This window comes from Coenobita brevimanus, chromosome 60, assembly GCF_032717465.1.
Source record: "Coenobita brevimanus isolate Jiangsu-jjx chromosome 60, ASM3271746v2, whole genome shotgun sequence".
Classification (NCBI taxonomy): Eukaryota; Metazoa; Arthropoda; class Malacostraca; order Decapoda; family Coenobitidae; genus Coenobita; species Coenobita brevimanus.
Window position 1 is genome coordinate 39459967 of NC_137013.1, and position 21147 is coordinate 39481113.

General features: G+C 40.2%; 1 protein-coding gene across 1 annotated transcript in view; it reads right to left on the reverse strand.

Moving 5' to 3' along the window:
* Nucleotides 1-21147, reverse strand: part of LOC145403388 (KICSTOR complex protein SZT2-like) — a 214005-nt gene that overhangs the window by 33900 nt on the left and 158958 nt on the right. The window contains exons 60-70 of the mRNA XM_080275171.1: nt 19243-19442; nt 18313-18469; nt 13487-13625; nt 12632-13025; nt 12025-12196; nt 8963-9073; nt 6245-6398; nt 5590-5734; nt 4447-4552; nt 3273-3568; nt 249-405 (exon numbers count right to left, since the gene is read on the reverse strand). Of these exons, the coding sequence (XP_080131297.1) occupies nt 249-405; nt 3273-3568; nt 4447-4552; nt 5590-5734; nt 6245-6398; nt 8963-9073; nt 12025-12196; nt 12632-13025; nt 13487-13625; nt 18313-18469; nt 19243-19442 (2031 nt within the window). The remainder of the gene's footprint in view (nt 1-248; nt 406-3272; nt 3569-4446; nt 4553-5589; nt 5735-6244; nt 6399-8962; nt 9074-12024; nt 12197-12631; nt 13026-13486; nt 13626-18312; nt 18470-19242; nt 19443-21147) is intronic.

Genomic DNA, 21147 nt, shown 5'->3' on the forward strand with positions numbered 1-21147 from the left:
AGCCTGCATGTAAAGGCAGAATGGAAGGCCACTGTACCTAAAGCATTATGTGTTGAATGGCAATGTATCTTCAAGGTTCATTCAGGCACAGAGCACCATCCAATACACTCACTGGTGACATTCTTGCCTGATGTTGTTGTCATTATGAACCAGACGGCTCAAAAACATTTGGCTGGTTCAGTTTCAATACTTTCCTTCTCAGGATTTCCCTCTCACTTTTTTTTCCCCCACCTACTTTCCTCTCTTACCTTAGCTGCGAAGTAAGGCTGATGGAAGGCAATTTCAAGGAGGATGGTTCCTCCAAGGACATTCTTCAGGAGGTACGTGGGTTGCTTTGTAGCCTGCTCACTGAATCTAACCTCCTTCCCTTGAAAAGTATGGCTCTCACTCTCTTGGCTTCCCACACTGCGTCTGTCGGATGGGAGAGACACGAACTGAGTCCATATAAGAAAATGGTAAGCCAATTCCATTCTACCCCCTTTGAGGTACAGAGGCCCAAGGTTTGCCTACCATAGCCCTGTACATTTAGGGGTAGATGGCCAATTTACTTTCTCTGGTGGCATCACATAACTGAAAACCCTCCAGTCACTTTTTGTTGGTTGAACTTATGGAAGGCTGTCACTCTAACTAGGACACTCTTAATTACTATATCACCAAATACCTTTACAAAAGCAAATAACAATAAACACAGCGTAAGGATTGACAATCAGCATGTTAAACATAAATGTAAAGTATCAGGGCATTAACTCCTTCAGTCTGAATGTATACTGTATATTATTTTGTTGTACTTGATATCACCAACTGATTTTACTCAGTTTAGACAATTTTCGAACTGATGATTGGATGTACCCATCATTAATCCCTTCAATATGAGAAGTCTTTCCCAACTTTGATAAAATTCTCACAACTGTCATACTGACTCCAGCTGATTGGTAATATGAAATGTGTATGTGTAGATGTGTATGCCCATGAGGTGGAGACAGGGTTCTGGTGGCTTAATTAGTGAATTAATGAGAGTGTGGCCCTTTTAACTGACAAGACTTTTGCAAGCTCTCTTTCTACTATGTTTTTTCTTGCTCACTGGACCTTACCTCATCCCAAATGTAGGTGGGAAAAGAGGTCTCGATGATATTGGTGATGATTTTTTTTACTACCCCAAATGATTTAATTCATCATCATCTTCATCCGACCTCCTTTCCCACCCAAGGGAAGGGTGAGGAGTAGCAACGTCCAGACAGCTAAAGTCTGCCCAATTCAACGGACCACGCTTCAATTCACTCATCATTCAAGCCCTCGAAATCCTGGCTCAATCAGATAGGCCAAAAAAAACTTCACCATGTTCTGTAGCTTCATATATACGTATCTGACAGAGACAATCCGAACACCGTCACATTAAAAAGGGGTGCTAGATCCCCAGTTACGCGCTTCTCCACGCAATATTCATCCAGCCAGCTTGATTTCTTGTCAGTCCCTAAGCCTTACCAACTTACATACCTCTCTTTCTCACACACTCATCCACTATATCCCTCCACCTTCTTCTTGGCCTACCTCGCCTCCTCCCTCCTTCAAATTTGGTCAGATACACCTTTTTCACCACTCTATTATCATCCATTCTCTCCACATGACCAAACCATCTCAGAACACTCTCTTTGATTCTCATGTCCAAAGATTCCTCATGCTGCAGCTTTCACGAATCACATTATTCCATATCCTATCCACCGCTGTACTCCACATACATTCCTCAAAAGTCCCATTTCCACTGCTCTTACTCTTGACTTTCCATTTTCATCCCACACCATAGCCTTACATCCACATATTAAAGATGGCACTAACACTCCTCCACTTAAGCCTCGTGCAGCTGCAACACTCAAGCCTCTGTTTTTTATCATGGCCTTCATAGTACCAGGTACTTTCCTTCCCTGTGTCATTCTACTTTCCACTTCTTTTGCACATTTTCCTCTCTTTACTATCACTGTACCCAGGGATATGAACTCTCTCACCAATTCCAGTCTCTCTCCATTCATTGTAACATCACACTGGGAATCTCCTTCTCTCTCAATAACCATCACTTTACTCTTTTCTATATTTACTCTCAAGTAATGACACTCAGAGACCTAAGAAACTCTGCACTAATCTACCAAGCTCTTGTCTGGTATTTGCAAACAGCACTGCATCATCAGCATACAACAAATTTGAGATATTCCATCCATCATCATTCACTACTGATGCCATCCCCCTCTCCATTACTCGTGTTCTTACCTCCCTCATCACCCCATCCATGTATATATTGAACAATCATGGGGACATCACACAACCTTGTCGCACGCCCACACTGATCGTGAACCATTCACTTAGATGACCATTTACCCTTTCACATGCCTCATTACCATCATAAAAACTTTCAACGGCACCTAGCAGCTTATCATCTACACTGTACATGCGCAATACCCTCCACAACCCTTCTCTGTCTACTTTTGTTGTATGCTTTTTCCAGATCGATAAATGCCAGAAACACCTTACGGTCCTTCTCACAAGCCTTCTCCACTATCTGTCTCACTGCGAATATTTGATCTACACATCCTCTGCCACACCTAAAACCACCCTGTTCATCACTCAACAGGACTTCTGATATATCTCTTACTTTTTCTATAATAATTCTTCCATACACCTTCCCTACTACACTCAATAGACTTATGCCACGATAATTCTTGCACTCACTTCGCTCACCTTTACTTTTGTACAGGGGTACAATCACTGCCTTTTTCCACTCTACTGGAACAGTTTCACTCATCCATGCCTTCTTACTTATCTCCAACAAGAACTTCATTCCACTCTCTCAATTACACTGAATCATCTCTGCATACACCTCATCAACCCCAGCTGCTTTTCCATTTTTCAGCCACTTCACAGAGTTCTTCACCTGTGCGAGTGTCACGTTTCCAGGTACTGCATTCCTTCTCTGTACACCCTCAAAACCAATCATGTTGACAGTTGCTTTGTTCTCTCCATTCCCATTCATCAGACTTTCAAAATATTCCTCCCATCTGGTCCTTATTTCATCCCCATGGGTTAATAATATACCACTTATAAATGTTCTACTGACTTGATGAGGTTAGATACAGCTGCTACTAACATATTCACCACAAAGATGGCTGTTACACTATGTAGTATTCTCACTAGTTGCTACCAGTTATTTCATTCACCCAAGGAAAGACTTCCTGGACCAATCAGGTCAAGTGCGAGGAAGCCTGAGGCAAGTGATATATACTAACCCTCTCTGCTGTGAGGCTTGAGTAACATTAAGCGTCAAGAAACCCAGTGATTGCAGATACTGTATATACTCCTTCAGATAGCCGGAGCACAGAGAATCATGCCATTTCTCGTCCCCTCCACCTGTGACGTGCCTGCGCCGTTGCTGGCCAGGGCTGGGAGTGGCTGTGGTGCCAGTCGAGGCAGAGCGCAGGGACAGGGAACGGCGCAGGTCTGAGCCACTGCCGCTGTGTGCCAGGCCCACAACACCACTGCCACTCAGACCTTTAAAAGAGCTCCCAGAGTCGTGTCGGGAGCGCTGTCAGCACAGACCATTATCAAGTAAAGCAACCATTCCTCAAAATTATTTAATCTGTCTATATACTGTTAAACACTGGATACTGAGTGTCCCTAAATTGACTGACAAAATAAATGATATTTTTATCTGACAAAATCAATGCTATGTTCCAAAATATTACTTTTTCCATACAACTAGTAATGTACATTTGAGTGGAACTTGCAAATAAGCATTACAGGTAGCTGCTGCGCTTTAGCATACAATTTTCTTTAACCTGATGTGTTAAAACTGGGCAACTTAGAAAGAAGGAGCAGTATGGGAATCGACTATCATCCTAGCTACCAGGTATGTCTGCAGATTATTTCAAACTAACATAATGTACTCTAACTCTTATATACCATAGTCTAATATATATCATAGACTCTTCAACCTTTACACGATGTTCACCAAGCCTTTGGAAGTTATCTGATTCCTGGATGTAAAAGTAAATACAGTACATAATAAGTAGCTTTTTGTACTTTGAGACACAAGTTCAATCCCAGGCTGGGCCAAGGGACAGTTTGATCGTTTGAATTTTGCCACAGCAAAAAATGCTGGTTTTCTGCATGGCCCACTGGTCATAAAAACACCTTCTGATATACCACCAAACCAGTCCTATATGTGACAGTTCCAGCAGGCATTCAATACATGATAAAGGATTTCACCTCCTATGCAATGATATATGAAGATGTATGGTATGCAAGAGGATTACTGAGCCCCAGGGAATGGGCTGTCAAGTCTATACTCAGAGTTGGTGAGGAATAAATAAATAGGTAAATAAATAAATAAATACATAAATAAATAAATAAATAAATAAGGGACTTGATAACTGATACACATCTAACATTGAGCAGACTCACTGGTTCTGAGGACTTGTTGGGAACAGCTTTGTCAATGGGAGAAGATGATGTGGAAGGGTGTGTGGCCAGGCTGTGATCCCTCCCTGCTGCCACCTGCCACCGCCAGCTGAGGGGACATAAGCACACAATGATGATTTTAAAAAGTAACAGAAAATCCCATAGTACCCCTTTGAGGTGTGGGAGCTCAAGGTTAGGCTACTGTAGTTCAATGCAGTGCAATTAAGAGTGGTGAACTTTCCTTGATGGGAAAAAGCCCTGCCCCTTAGAGATCAAACTTATGCAAGACTATCACTCAGACTGAGGCATTCTAACCACTGGACCAAAAAATGGTGAATACCATATTAACTCCAGCAATGACATACTCTTAATTTTAATTACACTACCACTCATTTCACTGGGTATACTGTTTATAGTTCTATCACTTCTGTATCCTCTCCTTCCTTGTTTCCAGATCCTACCTCACCCCACCAATGGTAGGTGGTGGCAACCAACATCCACTCAACTGATATAGTGCTGTCTATTTCTTCCTTCCCCTTTCTCAAGCTACCTCCAAGTCTGACCTCCTCTCTTCCTACATCTCCCTTTCCTTCCTGCCACTTTTGTTACTCTTGTTTCCATTTCACTAACCACATACCAGTAACCATTTTAAGGAGTTAGGTGGAGCCTGCTACGGTGCCCTTGTTAACTGGGTAAAGAGAAGCAAATGCAGTGTCCATCCATGAACCAAACCTCCGCACCATTTCCCGTGCCTCACCATGGCAAGGGGCTGTCAGTCACAAGGAGGCATTGGTTCAGATATGGACCTGCAGGGACAGTTGACTGCTTGTGGTTGATGGGCCTTCTCAGCCAAACAGACTGGGGTTTTATCAACAACAACAACCTCACCCCATTCTTAGACGAGATAAAATGGTTGAGTTGATGACGACGGTATGTCTACTTTGACAGTTTTATTCAACTTGAGGAAGACCTTTATAATGGTATAATCAGAGTTAGTCATATCATATCTTCTGAAGAAATTAATTACCTGGTAATATAACCCTTACTACAGTATCCCCCAAATTATCCAGTGAATCTTCGTATCTTTATTTTTCTTTATTGTGAAATTCTTATATGTACTGCAAGGGTAACTCCAACTTGTTTTACCGTGGGAGGAAGAGAAGCGGTGTGTAGCAGAAGTGAACCAAACGTGCATGCTGTTTGTACAGTGCCAGGATCTTGTTAGTGAAGGCAGGACTCAAGTTGCCTCGGGTATCGACCACAGTCTTCAGCAGCACCTTCCTCTGACTTTCTGCAATCACAGTATTTTCTTTTTTTTTTCTATATCTTCCAGGTTTAACAATCCCCCATTGCTAAAGGCAATAATTTTTGTGATTAAGAAAAAGTGCTAAACACTGCTCTCAGCCAAAATAAGTGACTTACTACAGTATACAAAAACACAGGTGGTAACAACTACCCTTTAAATAAAATGACATTAGCTAAGTACCAGAACTGCAGAAATTCATAATTCTAACTTGTAAAATTACAGTGCTGTTCCTACCTTCTCACAAGACCTACTAACATTCAATAGTTATGAGAAAAAAAAAAAGTTATATGAAACTAAACAATTATATATCCTCAATCTAGCTATTGCCAGACACTTTAATTCTGGGGTTGTAGCCACAAACAAACAACAAAATTATACATCTTCCAATTATCTGTCTATAGCCAGACACCTTAATCTCAGAGGGGTGGGCCACATACAAATTACCTATCTGTAAAAATAGGCCCCTGACATTAGGGGTTGCTACAATCAAATTACCTTTCTGTAAAAACAGACCCCTGACATTGGCCATCTGAGCTCCTTGCCGCCACACCAGATCCCTGTGGTATGTGAACTGGGGCAGGCGTGGTGACCGCACTGGAAGCCAACTCTCACGCACATCTGTCAGGTTCATCACAGGCAATCCACCAGGCTGCAATCAGGTAAGGTAAAACTCTAATATAAATACTGTCAATTCTTGCTGTATATACAGTCAGCCTTCATTATTAGCATGGTTAATCTTCATTATAAGTAGTCAGTCCTCATAAGTATGATGTCCTATTATAAGTAAGATCTGTTCTCATTACAAGTATGGTTAGTCTTCATAATCAGTTCTGTCAGTCCTCACTGTAAGTAGAGTCTGTCCTCATTATAAGTACTGTACAGACAAGAAGTACTGTATGTCAACAAGTGCACTGTTGATTTCTTATTCCTACCATGAATACAAATATATATGCGATGTAGCAAGTTGGTTGTGTGTGCCTCATATTACAAGGACTGCCACAAGCTACACCACAGAAAATATCCACAGGTATACAATGAAAAATTGTTTTATTTCATGTGATTTTTATGTATTTCATGTGATTTTTATATATTTTAGGATGCTGAATTCAAAAATGAAAACTAATTTTCTCCATCACATAACATTTTTTTTCACAAAATTCTTTTTTTAGTTTTCAATTATAGGTTCTTTATCATTTTGCAATATATTGTACAATTATTTGTATAAGGATACAATATTGCAAAGATAATATTACTGAATTTAGTGTTTCCTAATATTAAAATCCATGTTTAAAACAACACAGTTATTTTATCTTATGATATGCCAGAATATGGCTGAAACACAACACAGTGATGAATCATACCAGTACTGGTGTGCAGCAAACATATCCCAGTGTGACCCAGTTGGTTAATTAGTGTGCTTGTAAATTACTTCCAGTAGTGTTTTTGTTTGTATGTTTGTTTGTTTGTTTAGTGATATTTACTGAAAATAGTGGTGTATATATTATCTCTAGTATAAAAGGTGCTATCCCATGTGTGTGTGTGTGTGTGTGTGTGTGTGTGTGTGTGTGTGTGTGTGTGTCAGCAGTCAGGGTATACAAAATTCCCATATTTTCTCCATAAGTAGGACAGCAGAGCCAAGGATTTACACTGGGTTCAGAAGAAATGGCCAAATAGAAAAGAAATATAGCCTGCTGCCAAAAACATCATCAGACCTAGCTTTGGTGAATCCAGATAAAGTGCTGCTACCACCAATTCAAAGTAAGCTTGGATTGATGAAGCAGTTTGTCAAAGTCCTATCAAAGGATGGAACCTGTTTTATGTATTTGTGCCAAAAAATTCCTGGTTTGTCTGAAGCTAAATTGAAAGAGGACATATTTATTGGACCTGATATTTGAAAACTGACTTCTGATACAGAATCTGATGGTGCAATGAATGACCTGGAACAAGAGGCTTTGGTATCGTTCAAAGAAGTAATTTCTAAATTTTTAGGTAACAATAAGGATCCAACTTACAACGAAATTGTGAGAAATGTATTGGTCAAATTCAAGGAGTTGGACTGCAACATGAGTCTCAAAGTTCAATTTTTGGATTTGAATTAGGAATTTTTCCCACAAAATCTTGGAGCAGTGAGTGAAGAACAGGGTGAAAGATTCTATCGGCATATCAAGGACATGAAAAGAAAGTACCAGGGACATTGAGATGTCAGTATGACAGCAGACTACTGCTCGATGATTCATAGAGACACACCAGAAAAAGTGTACAAACGACTGGCCACGAAACGAAGTTTTGGAGGGGAAAAAAAAAAAAAAAAAAAAAAAAAAAAAAAAAAACTGAGAAGTTACAAAGACTAGGGAAGTTATATGTCAGTCATGGACTATATAGTGTTGTTTCCTTTATGTATACAGTATGTCTTAAAAATCACACTGACTAAATATTTTCATTTTCAATTAATTTATATGTGAAGCTATAGAATGAGGAGAATTTTTTTTGCCTATCAGATACAGCCAGGATTTTGAGGGCTTGAATGATGTGTGAATGGAAGTGTGGCCCACTGAACTGGGCAAACTTTGGCTGTCTGGGCATTGCTACTCTTCACCCCTGCCCTAGGGTGGGAAAGGAGATCCGGATGATGATGATGAATTAATATAGAACAATATTGTATAGATCGACTGAATTTTAAAATTTACTATATTTCAATTAAATTTTACTTTTGTTTTTTATTAAAATGTGATGTGATGTAAACTTTCTAAATGTATTTTTTTTACTGTGCTCTTAAGTGCAATAAAAAATTACTACTCAAAATTGAAACAATTTTTAATGACTTTAATTTTGCATACCCTGTGTAAGGTAATTAACAGTATTAAAGCTCTGGCACACATTTCTAGTGTTGGATGTAGTACTGAACTGGCATAAAGGCATTCACAGGGAATAAAACTTGGTTCAGTGATCAGCAAAATATTATTTCATATCTTGCATGATGTAGAGCCTGAGGATAGGCTACTTTAGTCCTAAACATTCACAAGCAGGCAGCTTGCCTACACCCCTGATGACACTGCATAACTGAAAAGCTTCCTGCAGTTTTTCTTAAGGATTTCAACTGTTGCACACGGTATCTGAACTTTACTCCAGCTAGTGCCTTAGACCACCAGACCACTAAATGATAGTGAAAGAAGGAAGAAATATAGTATTCTGAACTAATGAGAAAAATCCAACCTGATGTCTCCTGGTAGGCCGATCTGCAGTAACTGGGGGATCCTTAGGCGGGGCCTGCCACCTCACCAGGCTCTCGGTGCAGCTGTGGTTCCCCAGGTACAGGTTGTTGTCCTGGGGTGTGTAAAGCAGTTGTACCCACCAACATATATTACATCATGCTTTATGGTGCTCAAGCATTTACTGTGTCAGGGGATATTACTCAACTGTGGGTTAGCATGAAATATCCCTCCCCTCCCCCCCAAAAAAAATGTACTGTGGCTACTGGTAAAGTTGAATTCATGAAATACTGCAGCACTGCTCCACATTGCTTTGGGAAAGGTTATCTGAGGGGAATATGTAGCTACATGGATAATACACATACAAATGAGAAATTGGGGAACACTGTGGTGTTGACATGGAAGTGCTGGAAAGTACTGTATTAAAAGTACCTAGGAATGGCCACATGGAGCCAATGATGAGTGAGATATTGGTCAGGACAGTACATGTGGATGAAGTGGAGAGGAAGACTAGGAAGGGTAGGGCAATGATGAGGTGGATGGACTGGGTGGAAGAGTATATGAATGGGGGTAATGTGATATGCAGGGATGGAGGAAGGCAGGGCAATGTTGAGACAATTTGGTCACAGGCATCCCTCTGGAATTAAGATGTCTGGCTATAGATAGGTACGGACAGACACTGAACATTCCCCAAATTAGCACCCAGGTCCAGTTGGGTCCAGATACACACTTGGATGCCATTTCCATCAGAACGAGTTCCAATAGCATGATCTGTTCTCATCCAGCCCCAAATAACACTGAGAATTATATTCTTGACTGTTCTTGCTACAAGAAGACTGTATCTAGCATAACTCACCGAGCTATGGGGATACTGGCTGGTGACTAGTGAAAAAGATCATAGACCACACGGTCAGGGAAAATACTGGTACTGCTGACCATGGTTTGTCCACCTTAACCTGGCTGAGATTTTTGTCCATTTCCAGCTTTCTTCATGTAGCTCAGTAACAGAATTAGACTATACCTGTAACACAATCCTACATACTCTCCAGGAAACTTCTTCATGACTGGTACAATATTCTGTTGTTAATCTCTTGTTATAACTCAGCTTTCAAGATGGAGAAATGTAAAATTTTGGCCAAGCTAAAGTGAAAAGTTTAATGACAAATGAGAGAGAAATTATAAAATACACTTGATGTTGCGGTATTTAGCCCCATGATCCTTAGGTCTCAGTTTTTATTTTATCTCTCCTTTCAGATAATTTTATTCAACCTAGGAAAGAGGTCATACGTAGCAGTATAATGAAGTGTACAGAATGTATCTACCCTCTTCAGTTTAAAAATTCTCTATTAAATAGGATAAAATTGTCTTGCGATAATATATATATATATATATATATATATGGTTGGTGGGGGTGCTCACCAACCACTCACTCGATGTAGTGCTGCTCTCGAGTGTCTGGCCTTTCCTCTCCTCCATCCTTCTTTCCTTTCATCCTCTTGTGTCTTTCTTTCCTTCAATCTTTCCTCTTCCTTCTGCCTATGGGTGACTTTACGCTCTCTCTCCTGTCTTTCTTTCCTCTCATTCTTTCCTTTTCCTTCTGCCTGTGGGTGACTCTACACCGAGTGACAAGCCAAATGGTTTCCCATACACCAGGAAACCATTTATTATGCTGGGTGGTAACCAATATAACCAAATTTTGGTGCCTGGTGGTTTAGTGAGTAATTACAGCGCTCCAATCGGATTGAGCCAGTGAAGGTCTTTATCCATGGGATGGTTGGGGTTTATTGCTCATGTAATGCCACTCAGGGATGAGTGAAGCTGGTCACTCTCATCTTGAATGTCAGCACCAACTTGCCTAGTCCCGGGCTGCTATGCTCCTCATGGGACAACGTAGGATCAGATGGATGGATGGCTTGTAAAATATGGTGATGCTGTGGCCCAAAATAATTCCAAATTTCTCGCTCTCAGAAAAAGTCCAAACTTAGCTGAATACAAAGTTACAGAAGTCTGAATTTACTGAAAATGAAACTTCAAAAAATAAGCTGGAAAAATCTGAAAAGCACTCCACAGAATATACTCTCAGAGATGACTGGTCCAAGGATGTAACTGATAGAAAGCAACTATTATTAAACCCTTGCATTAAAGATTACACAGATAAGAGATGAGAATGTATGAAACTCAAGTGCTGCATTATCTTTACAAAGGAGAAAGAACAAAGTCAGAGCAGATAATAATGTGGCTGGTGTAACTGTAACTGCAGAAATAGGCAATGCAAGAATACACTACGAGGGAAGACTGCTGATGAATATAAAATACCAATGATTCTATCATGTTGAAAAGAGATAAGTGTGTTGTACAACCCTATCCTTCCCAAACATTTAAAAGAACGATCTAGGCTCATTATATAACTTAAACAGAATAAGTATACTGTACCAGTAAGGATAAGTGTATGAGGAGAATAATCGGGGTAAAGAACTGTCTTCATTTGAACATGTACAACTAAACAGATCAAATAAACAAGAAAGTACTATGTCATATCTATGCATATAACTTATTTGGCCATGTTGGGACTATTAATAAGTCAGTAAAGGTAGGAGATAAATCACAGTTGTCTTTTAACAAACTGATTTAAAAGTGAAGTAGAGTACAAGTCTATCTTCAGTTAACACCTTCACCACTTTAATGTCCTTTTCCTTTTACTCAGGTTACCACCAGATTATACAACATATTCAAGTTTGACCAAACCTCCAGTAATGATGGGGATAATCAAGGCCAAATTTAACTCCTCCAATCTTAAATGCTTCCCCTTAGCTGAATGGAACTGTCTGGAGATAGCAAGAATGAAATAAAAAAGACCACTGCACATGATGGGGTTGCTGCTGTTGTGGTCCTAGGCTCATCAAACATAAGCTCACTGGACTACAGGCTGCTATCCTTCTGCAGTCAAGCATCCCCTTTTGGAGGGACAAGGATGAAGATAAGAACATTTGCATTACTTAAGCCCAATAGATAAATCCTAAACTAACTACTAAAAGAAGTTTCAGATTCTCCACCTCTTGATCTCACCTCTTCCTTCCTGGTTGGTTTACGGGTGAAAGGTTGATTGTGATAAAGACCCATTTTTTGTAAAACAACCGTGGCCAGAAGACGGGTACGTGCAGTTGACCACTGGGCCAGGCGGGTCATGGATGTGTGCAGGGAATCACACTGCTCCTTCGTCCAATTATAGGTGTAGATCCTCAGCTGTGGTCACAGAAAAGAGAAATAATAAAATACAGGTATGAATATGTCAGGAAAAAAATGAAGATGTTAACAATGGCCTCTTTCCATACTGTACTGCCCCTGTCAAGGTGGTAAGGCATGAAGCTAAGTTACTGCAGTTCAGAACACTTAAGGGTAAGTGACTAGCCTCTGTCTCTAGGGGAATTACACAATTAAAAGACCTCCAGGTGCTTTGAGTTTAAATGTATACATAGTGCATGACCATCACCTCACCTGGCAATATTTACACCTTCAGATCATCAAGTATATTAAAGTAATGACAAAATGTAATTATAAGCCAAGAAAAAGTGGATGACTGGCAAAAAAAAAAAAAAAAGAAAAAAGAAAAAAAAAAATGCAAGAGTAATGAACAGAGAGTTGTAACACACAGTATATACAGTAACTGTATTACAATACCTCCAAGCCACACAGAGTTGCCAGAAACAACTTCTGTCGAGGTACAAACACAACCTCTGCTGCCTCTTGGCCCCACAGTCCCACCCCTACCCGACTTCCACTCGCCAGGGAGGTTGGGGTGGATGGGACTGTGACTGGGGGAGACATTGGGATGTTTGTTGGCACAGAGGTGGTCACAGCAGATCCAAGGCCAGACACTATTGGGGTTGCCATTGACCCAGGACGTGTGTGGGATGAATCTGAGCGAGATGTATCATTCTGGGTGTGGTTTGAGTCAGGGCAGGAATATGTCGAGTCGGATCGAGTGTAGGTGATATCTGTTCCACCACTGACACACCTGCCTCGAGGGGACACCACCAGAGGGAGGTAACGCTGGCTACTTTTACTGGCTGTAGGAGGAAGAGGATGAGTCATCAACTGCTGTACAGAAGTGATAAAGCTTCATGCGTAAATATACCATATTTCTCTAATGACTGCAACACAAAAAGTTAGCAATAATGGTAGAGTAGTTAGCAATAAATATAATACAGTATGTACTAAAGCAAAATACAGCAAATAGCATATAATGAAAAGAAATTCCTTGTAATATGTCGCCTAAATTTTTTTTCTTTCCTAAATGAATTAATTTTAAAAAATTTAAAACTGCTCATTCAAGTTCCATTGCTACTCTTAAATCCAATATGCCTATTACCCCTAGTTACAGCACCAGCTGTACAGAAAAAGTTGTGATACGTTGGAACACACCCCAGACTTATAACAAGCACTTACTGTACAATGCCATATACAAAGTTGAATAAATGACTGACAGAAATAACAGCAAAACCAGAACCAGAACCAGACTCATACTAACATGTGATGGCATTGAGGTAGTAGTCGTTGTAATTGTCCTCGTACAGGGTGGCCCACCACTGCTGGTTGTTGCGACCCACCACCACAAAGTTCTTATCCAAGTAGCCTCCCATTGGGTCACGTTCAACCACCTGGCTTAGCTGGCAACACGAGATAAGACCATCATTATAATTATCATCATCATCACTGATACACTACCTTCTTTGTAGTCATCCTCATCTTCCCATTTCTCCTTCTTCTCCTTCCCACCAGTATCATCATCATCATCATCATTATCATAATCATCCTATTTCCCAACAACAGGTGAAGTGATAAACATTCTAATTACAACAAAACAGTCTATACAGTACTCTCTTTAACCTGGCCTAAAACTCATACCTCTCCATCATGAATGCTGAGCCGTAACAACTGATTAATGCTCAATTATGATGCTAATCAAAAAAAAGTTTTGTGGACAGGGTGTTGAGCTGTAGTACTGTATTTTTCTGCCACTGAACTATGTGATATAAGCTACAAAAGGTTGAACATCTGGGCCAAGCTAAGGTGAGAAGGGTATAGTGTTAACCTAAATCAAATTTTTGGATATAAAAACAGCAGAAAACGTTACTAGAGATTAAATTTTTATGCCAGTATCTATCTATCTACTGCCAGATGCCTCAATCCCGGAAGGGGAGGCCACAAACATGTCACCTCCATGTTGTCCTGTCCCCCGCCATCTCACTGCCCTCAACCCAGCTCACACACCCCTCATATACCTCGCCACTCCATCCCTCCATCTCATCCTCGGCCTCCCCCTCCCCCCCCTCCACTGCACTTACATAAACTCTCCTCGTCATTCTCTCACTCTCCATCCTCTCCACATGGCCATTAACTCTTAGAATTTCTCTCAGCTGAATAAAATTTCCTGAAGCTATACCTCATACAAATTAATCTGGCCAGGCATGTATGGCAACACTGTTTTGGCCGAGATTCTGATTGGCTGGAGGTGTTTGTTCGATTTCGTTGTTGCTAAAACTGATTCTCTTTTTACCATCAGATGTGATACTGAGTTTGTCGACAGTACAATCGTCAAAAGCAATAAGAAATAAGTTATATACTTATCAACAATGAAATTTTCATAGGAGGATATAGATATTGAGTCAACAAAGTATTATAACAGTCCAAGTCAAGGTCAGCATTCGAACAATTCCTTTAAATCTCCGACACTCCGTAATATACCAGAAAATTAAGGAAACCTGCTTAATATAAGTGTTGGTATAACACACATTTAAATTTTAAGATCAGTCCGCACCCTTAAATCGTGCCACAACTCTGAATAATTAAAATTTCTAATGAAAAGAGAGTTCTGCAGGAAGGGAGGTTTGAAAAAATTGCGAAAAATCAAGGTAGGCTAAAGGAAAACTATTTCATTATATCTCCTCTATTATCACAGTATGGACTGATCTTAAAATTTAAATGTGTTATACCAACGCTTAGATTAAGCAGGTTTCCTCAATTTTCCGTTATATTACGGAGTGTCAGAGATTTAAAGGAATTGTTCGAATGCTGACCTTGACTTGGACTGTTATAATACTTTGCTGACTCATATCTCTATCTTCCAATGAAAACTTCATTGTTGTTAAGTATCTAACAGATTTTTTATTGCTTTTGACGACTGTACTGTCGACAAACTCAGTATCACATCTGATAATAAAGAGAGTATCGGTTTAAGCAACAACGAAACCGAACAAACACCTCCAGCCAATTAGAATCTCGGCAGAAGCAGTGTTGCCATACATGCCTGGCCAGATTACTTGGTATGAGGTATAGCCTTAATAAAATGTCCAACTGCAATATACCCTTTTCACCTTAAATTGGCCTAAAACTGCCCTTTCTCTACCTTGAATGTGATGCTAGTCACGAAGATATGCTTTGGAAAAGATGTACAGCAGCAGTATTCTTTCCTTCTACCACTGAACTACATGAAATAAGCAACAAAGGGACAAAAATTTGGGACATATTAAAGTAAAAGGGTCATAATAGCAGCAAAAGGACCAATGGCAGTGCATGTACCAACCACAGGAGTCAGACAAACAAACATCACATGCTGGTTCAATCCTCTGCATAAATATTAACAAAACCCTAAGCACCACAGATCATTTTCCTAGCCATTCATAAGTTCAGATAGCTAAAATTTAAGAACAGAGAAAAAAAATTGTAAATACCCTGTATGGGAAAATTCTACCAACAAAGTATCCAATAAAATGAGCCAAACATCCATTAACTGATCATATGAGGCCTTTGAAATTCCTGGCTTCATCCTACGGACTACAGAACAATTAGTATTCATTTAAACTCATTTCATTTAAGGTTCTTTAATTATGAAGCTGCTGATGAAATACCAGTAACTACCCTTCTTAATTTAAGTTACTAATGATTTACTGAGAAGTTAGGTTAAAGTCAGATATATTTATTTATTTATTTACTTATTGGGCATTTGTCATCTCAGTCTGACTCAAAAACATGTCTCAAAGCTATTTCATTCAAAGTTAAATAAAACTTGCTGTCATAGCCTTTAAGTATGGACTGACTGTACATCACTGCCATTCAGCTTCATCTCTGTCACTTTTGTAACTCATGTGGAGATGATTCCTTCAGTCCTTACATACATTACCTTTCCTTTGTTGATTCTTTTTCTTTCTTAACATCAATACCCGGTACTTTGCAAAAATCACTAAATACATCAAGCTATCACAGTCTTGACTTTCCATAAATCTTCCTACCTTCAGTTTTACTTACAGTACATGTACACAGAAGTACTGCATGGGCTATTATATATCTGATTTGTCAACTTGCTAAACCTACATTTCTTAGTTATAAAGGAATTGATGGAGTGTGTGGTGAAATGCTGAAGCATGGGGGAGAGATAGTAGTAGAATGGATGTGGAAGATGTGCAGATTGGCCAGGGAGGACGGTAGAGTCCCAGCGGACTGGAAATCAGGTATAATTATTCCTTTGTACAAAGGGAATGGGAAAAAGAAGTGTGTGGTAATCATAGGGGCATTTGTCTTCTTAGTGTAATAGGAAAAGTATATGGAAGGATACTTATTGACAGAGTGAGGGAAATAACAGAGGAATTAGTTGGAGAAGAGGTGTAGATCAGATATTCATTCTTAGATCTTTGGCGGAAAAGTTTCTAGAGAAGGGAAAGAAATTGTAGGCGGCCTTCATGGATTTGGAGAAAGCAGATGACAGGGTGGGTAGACGAGAATTGTGGAAAGTATTAACCCATTAACTGCGCATGACGGTTTTTTGGAGGTGTCCATGGTGCGCAGACATAGGGGTAAAAATGAAATTTCCCAAAGGCCAAATTTTGTCTTAGAAATTAAGAGAACACATGCCAACATATATAGTAATGAAAAATTAGCTCAATATTTACCTTGGTAAAGCCATGGATGAACATCAAAGTGTCTGATTCCCTATTGGAATGTATGGTTTTCGTTTTCTTTTTCGGTTTCGGTTTCAGTTTAGAAGGCCCAAACATGCTTGCATGGGTTGGCCTTCGTCACCATGGCACTATATTCGAAATTCACCTGCGCAGCCAGGGCTGTATTGAGTAGTCGCACTTGGAACAGCCCAGGCTGTATAGAGCAGTTAACAGGTTAAGAATATATGGAGTTGTTGGTAAATTGTTGAATGCTGTGAAGAGTATGTATGAGGGTGCTAAAGCTGCAGTGTGTGTGTATAGTGAACTGAGTGAATTTTTCTATTTGAAGGTTGGGTTGAAACAGGGATGTGTCATGTCTCCATGGTTGTTCAATCTGTACATGGATGGGGTTATAAAAGAGATACAAGGTAGGGCAGTGGATGTTGGAGTGGCCCTAAGGAGAGAGGGTAGTGTTTGGAAACTCCCTGTACTGTTGTTTGTAGATGATACTGTGTTGTTAAGTGAAGACGAAGGGGAGCTGCAAGGCTTGGTGGTTGAGTCTGGGAGAGTGTGTAAGAAATGGAATCTAAAGGTGAATGTAGGGAAGAGTAAAGTTATGGTCTTTGAGAGAAATGAAGTCTGTGAATGTACAATGAGGCTGGATGATGAGGATATGGAATATGTGAGTACATTTAAGTACTTGGGTAGTGTGATGAGTAAGGATGGAAGTTTAGAGGGTGAAGTGCTTGAAAGGTACAGTAAGGAAGAAAGGTTGCTGGTTCCATGAAAGCAGTGATAAGAAACAGGGAAGTGAGCATGGAAGTGAAAAAGTTACTACATGACAGTATTGTGATACCAACTCTAACGTATGGAAGTGAAGCTTGGACCTTGTTGGAGGGACAGAAGTCAAGAGTGAGAGCTGTGGAAATGAGTTATTTGAAAGGAGCATGTGCAGTCACATGGAGAGACAGATTGACAAATGAGGATGTGAAGGAGCGTTGTGGTGTGGATGTGGATGTGATAGGAAGCATTAGGAGAAACACACTGAGGTAGTTTGGCCATGTGGAGAGGACGGAGAGTGAGAGACTGATGAGGGGAGTGTATATGAGTGAGGTGGAGGGGGAGAGGGGGAGAGGGAGGCCAAGGATGAGATGGAGGGATGGAGTGGAGAGGTATATGAGAGAGTGGGGTATGAGTTGGGAGGCGGGCAGTGAAATGGCAGGGGACAGGGCAACGTGGAGACAATTTGTTTGTGGCCACCCCGTGTGAGATTAAGGCGCCTGGCAATAGATAGATAGATAGTTTCTAATCCTACACAATCTATGCAGCCCACTTACAATCCTCAACAGTGTTATTTCCTCTCCTCTCTCTCTCTCAATTTTTCATACTAGTGCCATATCATCAATATTCATGTACTAACCTTGCTCGGTTCAATGAGAGTGTATGCAGGTGAATCCTGATAACCAGGTATATCCATGTGAACTGATGGATCCTCAACAAATATGTGGGTGGTAGTGTCAGCACAATGCTGACCCATCCACTTGTGCAGCTCACCAAGAAATATGGGAACTGCATGTCTGGTACCAAAAGGGAGAATAGTCTGTGTCAAATCAGGATTAGAGCAGATTCTGATGGCAAATTCTCTCTGTAGGTTAACTTAAATGTACCTCCTTAACCTCCTTACTACAGTATGAAGATATAATTTACATTATTCTTGCCTTCACACATTTTTGCTACCCTTAGGAAAAACCTCAGCAAGTGAAGTGGTTAGAAATAATCTCCAACAACCTCTTGACTCTATGAGGTCTCCCATGAGCACTGTGCTGTCAAGTGCTAAAGACTATTTGCCTCCCTCCTTCATATCTGGATTCACAGATGCTTCAATGAGATGTAAGAGACAAAGGTGCATATCATCCACAGATGAATAAAATTGTACACCTCAGTTCATTTAATCACATTCAAACATTTATGAATCCAGCAATGACATACAGGCAGAAGAAGCAAACAGGCTTTAACATTTGACTGTAAAACTGAACATAATGAAAAAGATGTTTTTGGGCTGAGCAGATGAATCTTTACCCAGACCAATGACAGCCTATTACATGATACAGTATTTCATAGGAACATGTTGTGGTTATGAAAAATAATCATCAGTTGATATGTACAGAAAGCCTTTTAACAAATACTGGGACCTGTCACTTATCTAAGTTTTCTATTTCAACAATCAATATCTGAAGATCCCCAAAATGTTTTGCAAAAATTACAATGTGCCATTTAAAATACAGCATACACTTTCTCTTCAAGCTGGGCTATACAGAAAGGAAAAGAGATAGGCCCTAATGAAACTAACCTAGAGTTGATGTGAACAGTGTGTCTTTTGACTGCATGCTCGCCCCCCTTCTCTCCAAGTTCCCTGCGTGACTGGTGGTCTCCGCGCTCATCCAGCACCCCAGCCCAGTCTAACCATCTCACCATGGTTGTGGTGTAGAGAGGATGCAACTGTGCCTGTGGGGGAGGAGCACAACACAGCTGCTCCCATGGCTGCTGGCTCTGGGGGAGGGAGGTACAGGCATTCTTAACTTAGCCTTTTCAAGCCAGCCACATGTACAGTTGTTAATTTTTGCTTCTCTGGATGATTTTATTCATATTCAGTAGGGACTTTTCCAACTCGAGGAATTGGATATAGCCTTAAAAAAATCTATTCAATATGAAAAAATAACAAACTACAAAATACATACCTGGAGTAGCCCCTGTCAGGCTGGCTCTTTGTATGGTAGTTTACCTTGCCCAAGTCATATACTGTAATTGTATCTCATATGAGGTTTGCAGCTTGACCAATGCAGACCTTTATTGTGCCTCATATGAGGTCTGTAGCCTGGCAAAGGTTAAAGGGGTTTAAAGACTAAAAGATATGAAAAAACCTGAAGTGGTACAATGTGGGACAAAACTTTCTTAGGCTTCCACTGTGTCTACTTCACATTTGGAGCATGTCCATCACTTTCCTCTTTGATGCACTGTATAAAAATGAATCAGCTATGAGCAGAGATTTACATCAAGCCTTTCTCTCCTTAGGAATTTGAGAGGATGGTGGCATGTGTTGGCAACCATCATCCAATTACTTGATGTACTGCTAACTACTTCTTCCTCCACCTTTATCAACTCTGTGTCTGCCCTTCTCTCTTCCTACTTCTCCCTTTCCTTCCTGTCACTTTTTATTACTCTCCTTTCCACTTCCCATGGCTCTACACTTAGTGATAGGCCTTACGGTTTCCTGAAACCCAGGAATCTCACCCTACATACAATCTCTACCAGACAGCCTAAGCCACTTGGTAGAGATACATTGGCTGTATCGTCCCCACTTCGGTTGGGATAGGCCGGTCCTGCAGTGGACATTCAAACAGCTGATGAGATGAAATATATATATATTGAGGCAATCCCCAACTTACAAAAATAATTGGTTCTTAAAGATCTTTTGTAACTTTTTTTTTTTTTTTTTTTTTTTTTGCTAGGTCTATCTCTCATTTTTATAATCTCTCTCTCTCTCTCTCCAACCCAACCCTAATCCCATAATTACTGAGGTCACAAAGTTCTTTCCCTCAACCTCATCACCTTTCTACTTCATACCTACTTCTGTGGTATCCTCTCTCTCTCTCTCTCTCTCGCCAACCCTAATCCCATAATTACTGAGGTCACAAGTTCTTTCCTTTTACCCTATCACCTTTCTACTTCATACCTACTTCTGTGCTATCCTCTCTCTCTCTCTCTCACCCAGATTAAAGTCCATTTTTGTCTCCACTCCTCCACTTATCCCCTACCCTTCCCTGAACTGCAATTATCACCTCACCTCCTTGTCAGTGTCTTCACCTGACCCCCATCCTTCCTTGCTATGACTGACCTCCCCCCCCTCAAACAGTTTTTTTCATATCTGCAGATTTTTCGCAAGTCGATCTTTCGTAAGTAGGAGTCTGACTGTGTGTGTGTGTGTGTGTGTGTGTGTGTGTGTGTGTGTGTGTGTGTGTGTGTGTGTGTGTGAATATATATATATATATATATATATATATATATATATATATATATATATAAACAGAAACCTGGTATTACATCACAAGTACTGTAGTTTCATTAACTTTACATGCAGCAATTTTTACCCTTACAACCTCCAGACGTCTTTCCAGTGCTGTATATTGTCTGTAAAATGTGTCAGATATGTCTGTTGAAAAATAATATAAATAATATAACCTGCTGGACAGATAAA